The sequence below is a fragment of the Rhipicephalus microplus genome, unplaced genomic scaffold (genome assembly GCF_043290135.1).
Source record: "Rhipicephalus microplus isolate Deutch F79 unplaced genomic scaffold, USDA_Rmic scaffold_14, whole genome shotgun sequence".
Lineage (NCBI taxonomy): Eukaryota > Metazoa > Arthropoda > Arachnida > Ixodida > Ixodidae > Rhipicephalus > Rhipicephalus microplus.
Genome location: NW_027464587.1, coordinates 7,306,395 through 7,316,617, shown reverse-complemented (window position 1 = coordinate 7,316,617; position 10,223 = coordinate 7,306,395). Strand labels below are relative to the sequence as shown.

General features: G+C 42.3%; 1 protein-coding gene across 1 annotated transcript; it reads right to left on the bottom strand.

The window, feature by feature from the left end:
- Positions 1 to 1,888: 1,888 nt before the first annotated feature.
- LOC142784443 (uncharacterized) lies at positions 1,889 to 9,599 on the bottom strand. Its single transcript, XM_075882808.1, has one exon. The coding sequence runs from the start codon at positions 9,472 to 9,474 to the stop codon at positions 6,460 to 6,462; it is 3,015 nt and encodes a 1,004-aa protein (XP_075738923.1). The 5' UTR covers positions 9,475 to 9,599; the 3' UTR covers positions 1,889 to 6,459.
- Between the last annotated feature and the right edge of the window lie 624 nt (positions 9,600 to 10,223).

Below are 10,223 nucleotides of genomic sequence, written 5' to 3'. Positions count from 1 at the left end.
AAGCTTGATCATAGTCTAGTATTTGTCCTTTTGTTTGCCTGAAACGGACGTGCCAAGATGCATATTTGGCCTGAGAAGTCGCAAATGCTTATATTTGTTTGATGCACAAGTGGCCTGTGCATGCGTTCATTTCGTATCATGTAATGCTCTTCTGCTCACGCTGGCTTTACCGCAGCGCTTTTTCCATGCAGTGCAGCTTGATCATAGTTTAGTATTTGTCCTTTTGTTTGCCTGAAACGGACGTGCCAAGATGCATATTTGGCATGAGCAGTCGCAAATGCTTATATTTGTTTGATGCACAAGTGGCCTGTGCATGCGTTCATTTCGTATCATGTAATGCTCTTCTGCTCATGCTGGCTTTACCGCAGTGCTTTCACAAGGCAGTGAAGCTTGATCATAGTCTAGTATTTGTCCTTTTGTTTGCCTGAAACGGACGTGCCAAGATGCATATTTGGCCTGAGAAGTCGCAAATGCTTATATTTGTTTGATGCACAAGTGGCCTGTGCATGCGTTCATTTCGTATCATGTAATGCTCTTCTGCTCACGCTGGCTTTACCACAGTGCTTTTTCCATGCAGTGAAGCTTGATCATAGTTTGGTATTTGTCCTTTTGTTTGCCTGAAACGGACGTGCCAAGATGCATATTTGGCCTGAGAAGTCGCAAATGCTTATATTTGTTTGATGCACAAGTGGCCTGTGCATGCGTTCATTTCGTATCATGTAATGCTCTTCTGCTCACGCTGGCTTTACCACAGTGCTTTTTCCATGCAGTGAAGCTTGATCATAGTTTGGTATTTGTCCTTTTGTTTGCCTGAAACGGACGTGCCAAGATGCATATTTGGCCTGAGCAGTCACAAATGCTTATATTTGTTTGATGCACAAGTGACCTGTGCATGCGTTCATTTCGTATCATGTAATGCTCTTCTGCTCACGCTGGCTTTACCGCAGTGCTTTTTCCATGCAGTGAAGCTTGATCATAGTCTAGTATTTGTCCTTTTGTTTGCCTGAAACGGACGTGCCAAGATGTATATTTGGCCTGAGAAGTCGCAAATGCTTATATTTGTTTGATGCACAAGTGGCCTGTGCATGCGTTCATTTCGTATCATGTAATGCTCTTCTGCTCACGCTGGCTTTACCGCAGTGCTTTTTCCATGCAGTGAAGCTTGATCATAGTTTAGTATTTGTCCTTTTGTTTGCCTGAAACGGACGTGCCAAGATGCATATTTGGCCTGAGCAGTCGCAAATGCTTATATTTGTTTGATGCACAAGTGGCCTGTGCATGCGTTCATTTCGTATCATGTAATGCTCTTCTGCTCATGCTGGCTTTACCGCAGTGCTTTCACAAGGCAGTGAAGCTTGACCATACTTGCTTTTACGTGTATTGCGACTTATCAAAGTTTTGTAATAGCTCAACTGTTGACGCTAGAAGTGATGCATTCTATGTGAAAGTTTTATACTTAACTTCGGGGATTCATGTTTTCATAAAGTTTTCACAATATATCAGTAAGGTCGAGTTGGAAACTATGCATTTTTGGAAAACGCCCACGAACACGACGGAGACACGAGATTAGAAAGACTCAGTACTTCGCCTTTGTCTTGTCCCTCCATCGTTTTCACGTTCATTTTCAAAGTATCTATCAAAATGCTGGCAACGCTGTTTCACTGCCAGCAACCTTTGGCGTGTAAGAAAGGGAGCTGAATTTTCTCTCAGCCTGTAAACCAAGCAATTGCGGCTACTCGATGTGCGATAAATAAAAGACCAAAATTAAGAATGACCAGCTGATGTTGATAACAGGTGCTCATAGCAGCACTTTTTTGCTGTGCACTTGAATTCCTGTCTTATGTAATGTTATGGTCCGGGAGTACACAATGACACTACTACAACCAAGAAAAATTTTACTAACATTTATTTGTAAAATAACTGCTACAAAATAGAATTCTGATTCCCTTCTTAGTAGTTGCATAATTTAGCTAGAAGAAGACAGCATCATTCAACTTCCTGACGACTTGACAACAGGGTGAATCCACAATGTACTGGACCTGTACAAGATGAAGAAAACAGACGAAAAAAACAACAGATAAATCAAAGAGTTTAAAAAATGGCACCTGAAACTTTCAACTTGCCCACCACAGCAGTGAAAAGACTCCTGTTGTCATATGTATTTTCTGCCTGTTGGTCCGCGGGCACAAGTGCCAGTCTTGTTTATTAATAGAAGCTGCTTAGCATCACTTCATTGCAAGACTTTTCTCTATCCGCCACCCGAGAACGCGCTCTGTAGTGGTCAGGCTCCGCCTAGAGACTTGTGGCAGTGTGATGTTAATGTGGGCAATGTATACACAGACTTTGGTTGCTTAATTTGTAGCAAACTCATTGTGAGCAAATTTCATAGTTGAATTCATAAAATATTTGAATGTTATATTGTAATATAACACTAAAATGCTGAGGCTTTAGAACATTACAAACTCAGCCTGCCTACATTAACAATCCCAGTGCCACAGGCATGCAAGAACTGCTTGCATAATCATGAATCAACTAAACCATTTTGATATATTGACAGGTTTTCAAAAATGACTATTTTTGAAAATTTGATATTCATATTTTTCTCTTTAAGGGGCAAGTTACTGTTGCTGAAAAGAAAAAAAAGCAAATCATATACAATATCTGATACTTTTTGTTTGCAGTTTACAGCTGCACATGGTAAAAGGCTGCATGCATGAGTGTTTGTTGTGTGCCATTCATGGTATTATTTCCGAAATCCTTATTCAATTGACATTTAGAGATCAGCCTATAAATTTTCTTGTTTTTTATTTTTCATTCCGTGCATTAGATATGAATATATTTTAGCTCAGGAAAATTTGCTCAACGAAGGGAAGTTTTTCTACTTTTGGCAAAAAAACAAAACAAAGCAAGAACTAGTTTTAGAACTTTTATGAAAGAGACAGGTTTGAGGTTTGACGTGATGAGAAGTCAATAAAGAAGGATTGCCACAGAAAGGATTGCCTCAACAAAGGAATTTGGTTCGTTGGGGTAACATACATTTGGCAATGTTTTTATGTACTTCTAGTTAACGCTCCACCACTAGCTTACAACAAGGAAAAAAAATAAGGTGGTGCATGCAGAAAGTTAACTCATCACATAATGTGAAAATTTGACCCAAAACAAGAGAAGGAACAAAGACGAGTGCTCACCTCCAACAAGATTTATCTTGAAGAGCAAACATATATACTCTTGAAATGCAAAAAATAGACAAATCATTCAAAAAGCCCACAACTGCCATGCACGAAAACCTTACATCCTCAGCAAAGACAATTCGTTTTGACAAATCCCTAGAGACAGAGTGAGAGAAAGTACTGATGCAGTTCAGCTCTAGTCTACACATCTTTTTCGCCACGACAATTTCTCTTGTAGTTTTTTTTTTTCCCAATGATAATGGTGTCACACAAAAGTGGTTTGGAGCCACACCTGCTGCAGTGCAAGGCCAAGAAATGATTGCGACCATTCTTGAGGTTACAAGGGTGTTAATTGCAGCACGTGTGGCTGCAAAATGATTTTGCGGGACATCATTATTGCTGGAAGAAAAAACAACAAATAAAATGACAAGAGAAATTATCGAGGCAAAAAGGATTTGTAGACCAGAGCTGAACTGCATCAGCACACTGTCTCGGGCTTTGTCAAATTGTCTTTTTTGAAAATGTAAGATATTTGCGCATGGCAGTTGTGGGCGTCTTGAATGATTTGCCTGATTTTCACATTTCAGGAGTATATATGTGTTTGCTCTTCAAGATAAATCTTCTTGAAAGTGAGCACTCGTGTTTGTTCCTTCTCTTGTCCTGGGTCAAATTTTCGTGCTATGTGATCCGTTATGCATTACCAACATGCCTAACTTCATACTTTCGATCCCTGAAGTCAGTCCTTAAAGGGCCACTCACCAGGTCCCATAACAAACTGTGGAAGTTGTGTATCTAACGGAGAGCATTATACCACAAAAAGTTTTTCAATCGGTTCATTACGAGCTGAGAAAACAGTTTCTTCTTTTTTTAACAGCAGGAAACAAGGATGAAAGGAGGCAAGCTCAAAACCCTTGCCATTCCACCGTGTAGCCTTCACAAGCCAAATCTCTTTCCTACCCTCTCCAGCATCCAACCAAGAGGTCACGTGCACATGACGTGCTCAAACAAGCCCAACCCTCGAGCGCGCGAGCGGTGTTGTTTTGTTGACCAGCATTGTATTGTGTCTACTGCCTGTTTTTGCGACATTGTTTGGAAACGCTGGCTTTGATGCGGTTGAAAAGATGAGCATAATGAGTGCTCGAATGCGCAGGACCATTAATTTCTTTTCCAGGACAGGAGTCTGCTTGATGCAGTAACCGCGGAGACACAAACGCATGCGAAACGCCAGCCCATTAGCTCGGCATCTCGTTGCAATTTACGGGGAAAAAAATGCAAAAGACAAACACATTCTTCTATTGTGTCTCAATATGTATCCCAAGTTTTATTAATCTCTTCAAGCAACAAATTACATTAACTACGCATGTCACGTTAAATAATTTCCGTCATGTCACGTGCCACTGTTGGCAGCGTCAGAGCACAGTCGTATACATATAGGACCAACGTCACTGCACTGCTGTGTATGTAGGGCGATTCATACTTGCACATCATAACCTCCTTCTCTGGGGGCGCGACCCAAAAAAAAGGGGGAGAAGCGTTCGTTTTGAAATTTGACCCATTTCCGCGTCGCATAGAGTTGCAATGTTTGGCAGACGTGACCATAAACTCCCGATGTAGGCATTGCACTTGTCAGCTCAAAATCGCCAAACCCGGTGAGCGGCCCTTTAAAGAAAAGCAAAAATTAGAGGAGGAGACATGAAGAATGCTTAGAAATTTTGCCATATGTCTACACCAAAATGGAATGCTATTATTAATTAGAAGAATGTATCTTTTCCTTGGCAACCAGCAAACATGACTGAGAACACACGAATACTTTTTTGTCCAAGTTAGCTGCTAAAGAGCCGAGACAAGCTCCGTGAAATCCTCTTGAACAACTTGCACAAGTAATGTCCAATACTACCCCACTATATTGTGGTTGCCGGCAGACACAATGTAACTTGTAAATACTATCTCTTGGCTGTACGCGAGCAGCCATGGAGTGTATGAGGGGAAAGTCTTCGATCATACCATTCTGTATGCATTGCAGCAAATGTTTGCGTAGCATAACTTGGTTAAGGTTCAAAGTTTCTGGTTTTCTGTCTGACGCTATATAATACATGTTGGCAATTGCAAACAAGCCACAGTCAAGTGTGTTGCACTGGTTTTGTGCCTTCATTGTTTGAATGGTTAATGTTGGCGATTGTAATTTTAGAATATGACAGATTTGCCTAACAGCGTCAGGAGGGGTATCTTGATCAATTGAATCATATATGAAGACTGTGTTTTTGTCCGCACCAACATTTGTTACTGTAAGCCAATGATTGGGGTTCTGAACATGCAATATTTGAACGAAAGGGCCTTTGATTTGAGTGAATTGTAAACATCGGCCCAGTAAGACATCTTGAAAGCCGACACAAGTAGGATACTTTTTCTGAATTAAATACTGTGCGACATTGATTACGCTATCTGATATGGAGGTGCCCTGTACCAGAACATTTAAATCTGCATCTGAAAGAGAATACCGTTTGTAGACATTTAGCATGTCTACTTTAACAGTTGCAAGGCCTACCTTTTTTACTTAATTTGGGAAAAATTTACGCTTGACAGCTCTCACTTTTTTTGGCCGCCCCCTTCTTGCTTTAACCAAAGGTACCACAAGTTTTGTACTGTTAGAATGCCCAAGATAACTTGTGGCAGTAGTTTGTGCTAACTGAGCTGGTGCAGCCTTTATGGCTGCTGAAGTTTGGTTACGAGGAAATGTGGTTAAATTTCTGAAGAAAGCCTTGCAGGACGAAAGTTTTTCCATTAACTTCTTCTCACCACAATTAGATAATACGTTAGCCACGGTTTTTGACATTTCGCAAAGACTCCTATAAGCATAAGTATACTTCTCTTGTGCAGTGTCAAGCTTCACACAGGGTGGTGACTGAATGCTGCTTGTTACCACTGGTGTGGCACTAGTGGTTGTGCAGCTGTCACTCAGGAAATGATCCTTGCACCACCTGTCTGGTATGCAAGCCTTGTCGAAAAGATCTTGCTTAGTAAAGTCACGCACTGCTAAAATATGTGCACAAGGCAGAGTGTACTGGTTATAAAAAGCACATGTGCAAGAAGCCAAGCACAATGAAACACTGTACTGTGATCTTGGTGAAACTACAACATAAGAATTAGGAGTGGAAGTGACTTGATAACTTACATTTTTAAACTTCTCATACTGCTCTAGTACTTTACTTGTAGCCTCAGAGGTGCAATTACGGGACAATTCTAGCTGAAATGGGTCATTGAAATCAGTTATGTTTAGGTTCAGCTTCATTTATTTAAGCTTAGAGAACTGTAGAGATAAAGAATCATTATCAATGTAACCTACCAATGCTTCTATTGCTTGAACCAAATGCATGCTTGAAGAGAGATAATTTTTAATCTTTTGATTGTGGCACTCAATGCGATTATTAGTATTATTACCAAATGTAGGAAGGGCTTGCCGATATGCATGTACCCACATTTCCTTACACAAGTGCCAGTTATGCATATAGTAAGAAATGAAATCTGTGCAAGTCATAGCTTGGAGGTTAGCAAGCTTATCGAAGTAGTCTTGCTCAGTGGGGGAATAAACTAAGCTTTTTAAGAGAGGATGCAACTGATCACGTTGCTGTCTAGCTTTTTCATTAACCTTTTGCTGAAAACAATGCAACACATGCCACGTACACAAAAGTATGTTAGAATTAGGAAGAATACTGGTTAAAATGCGCAGTTCATTGAGATCTTTATCAATCATCACTACTTTGCAAGCAGACACAACAAATGGGTTGAAATCTACAAACTTTGTGAACATGGGCTCAACAATTTCAGTCGTCTCATTTCGTAAGAAGGCATAACACACAGGTCTCCCACGACCACAACCATCTTGAACTAATATAGAGTAAAGAATATAACCCTCAATATTCACTTTATACGTTCCATCAATAAATAGAATCTCTGGATACTTTTCCAAAATCTCACGCATGTGCGTTGTTTGAAGAAGTATGAATTGCAGGTTATTATTTTGATTCATTTCATAGTGAATAACCCAGTTTGGATTATTTTTTAGCAAGGTCTCTACCTTCTCTAAAACCATTTCACCATGAGCCTGCTCATTGCGGATAGGAATAGAAAATCGTTGCTTGTAATTATTAATGTCCTTTGTAGTTAACTTCTTACCAGTTTTTTGCTCGACCAAGTTTTTAAAATCCTTTGCGCCAATATTACATTTAGCTAAGTCAAAGAATTCTTTTTCTCCATGATTCAGGAGCCTCTTCTGAGGATACAAATCATAATATTCTGTGGGATGGTTATGCTTAGCTTGTAGTTTAGTTATCTTGTAGTGCAGAGTAGGCGATTTACATAGGCTTACCGGTACTGTCATTTCACAGCCAGTACCATTGTAAGCTTGCTTTGGTCGCTTTCCTATCCCCCTGGGCTTTATTGTGCGACCGTGAATGCAGCTATATTTAATCCTAATATACTCAAAGTCCTTATCTTCTGATGTGAATGGACTTTTATTACTCTTATTTATCATGACTACATGCCTGCCCTCCCTGCACCACTCATCAAAGCTTTTATTAAAAGAAGGAAAGTTATCAAATGTTGCATTTAAATAAACTTTGCTACCCCCACCATATAGTGTACTTACTGGGTTATTGAGGACAGTTGGGTTGGCACCAGTGTTTACACAAATAGCCTGGGCACCAGGGCTGACAGGCCTGCTTCTGGATGTCAAAGCAGCCTCACAATACTTGTACTGCACAGCTGCAGTGCACCCAGCTTCCACAGGGTCACCAGCCTCTGTGCCAGGATCGCGCTCAATTCGCATGCCATCCCGAGTCAGTGCTGGTAGATGGCTTTTGCAGACAGAAACCTCGTTCACAGCGTCATTCGTGACAGATTCACAGTGAGTCGCGGAACTAACTGAGCAGTCTTTCAACTGCTTGCTAGGAACACGCTGCACCTTTTTAAAACTATCACGAATGACGTTGTGCGAGACACTGGCTCGTCCTTCAGGCTTTCTACCACAGACAGCGGAAGAAGCAGACTGAATCTGTTTTTGGCTCACAACTGCTGTCATAGGTGAAGTGGACCTGATGGACTTGGCAGCTGTCACAGCAAGAACTTTTTCTTCACTGTCTGCACACAGTTTAGAGCTCTGTTCTTGCTTGTGCAGTGCCGCAGCCTTCCGCCGGCTCTTCTTTGACTGCACCAGTTTCCACTCACTGTCGCCACACTGGCCGACAGCCTGTGGCAGAGCTGCTTTTCCAGCACTGGCCTCCTCTTCGCCCACAGAAGAGCGCACAAGAGCACTCTCATGCTCCTGTGAGGCTCTCCTTATTTTCCTGTCACAAGTGGTGCTTGCACCTCGACTAGGGATCATTGGCTGAATAGGCCTCTCCCCAGTGTTTCCCTTGCATGGTACACTTGTGCCATGGAAAATGGGGGAAGGCAGGCTGTCCCAGGTCCACCAAGCTTTGCTTCCCTTGCAGCGAACGCAGACACCGCCAACGAGCGTAAAGCCAATACCATGAATGGTACTGGCCAGTTGGTCAGTGTCGTGTCTCTGCATGAGAGCACTGCTGGTTTCCCAGACAGGAGCTGGTGCAGCGGAAGGTCCACCTACTGCTGGAGAATATTGAACTGCATGCATACCAAGTGCTGGAAAATCGAATTCCAAGTTGATGGAAAAGTGCTCCTGCCGAGCCCACCCACTCCATGCAGATGCCTTGGACTCCTTGTAGGACTGTTGGATGTGTCTCCTCTCTAGATGGGTGGACAAGGCACAGGCCTCACGGTGCAGGAAGTCTGCCAGCACCTTGTTGCCAAGCCGGCTGGGGTGGACACCATCCCTGCTCAGGAATCTAGGCCAGCTGTCCACAAGACTATCCAGGATAGTGAAGCCCCTCTCCAGGCAAAGCTGTGCGAGTGCGGCATCCACATTCCTGTAGTGGTCATTCAAATGACAAACATCACACAACTGTTCTTCCCCTTGGCAGTACCGATTCTGCCCCCGAGGAAGAATGGCAGAAAAAGCTACATGCAACATGGGATTGCTTTCGATGATTCCCTGAGCGAGCTGGCGATATTTGTCCATGCACATGTTGACACTGTCAACAGTGTTGTTCGTGCCAACATGTACAATGACAACATCAAAACTGGCCAGCTTGTCAGCAATCATTGAGAGCAAGTGCTCAATCCTTATTCCTCTGTGTGCGGCAACGCTAACAGACAAGCCACGGCGCGATGGGAAATACTGGTCGACGTATTTCACCATTGAATCGCCCGCTACTAACACACGCGTCATGTTGCGCACACTTTCAATTCAGAATTACACCATGAAAAAAAAAAGAAACAAGAAAGTGAATATTTAATCTAAAACACGGCTGTCAACTACGCATATGCACTACGACACAGATACGTGGTTGACCAAAGAAAGGGCCACGCACAGATACTGCTAAATCAGCCTATACACGAAAAATCACAAAAATACGTATTGGGATGGATATAAACAACGTTAGTAAATATAAAATAGCAGTGAAATTAAGCGGTTGAGCTTAGATGAAGATGATGTTCGAGGCTTGCGAATATGTAGCAGAACAAGGCCTGTAGACAGCTCGCAGAAGCAGCAACCAGCCGTACTCCAGCAGCAGCAGCAGCAGCAAGTGAGCGTCTGCTGGCCAGCTGAGCCACGTTCCGATTCGGTAAATTCGAACAACGCGCTAAATCAAAAACGACGTATGTCATGACAATTTTTGTGACGTCACTTCCGTGCGGTGCAGAAGCCGTCCTTGTGTGGGGATGGCTACAGCAGCGCGCGGTGCAGCAGCCATTGCCATTTTTTTAATCGCTGTTTTCTTGCGATTTTTAGATTAAAGTATCGCTATCTGGGAGGGTGAAACGAATTTTCCGAAGCACTTCTGTGCGATTTTCTGTGTAGATATTTTGGAATCAGATAGAAAATAAGTTCCAGAAACAGAAAACTTGATTTTCAAAAAATATATTTTTGCCATTTTTTGCGATACCAAAGCCCGTCTCTCCTTGTGCTCAGTAATA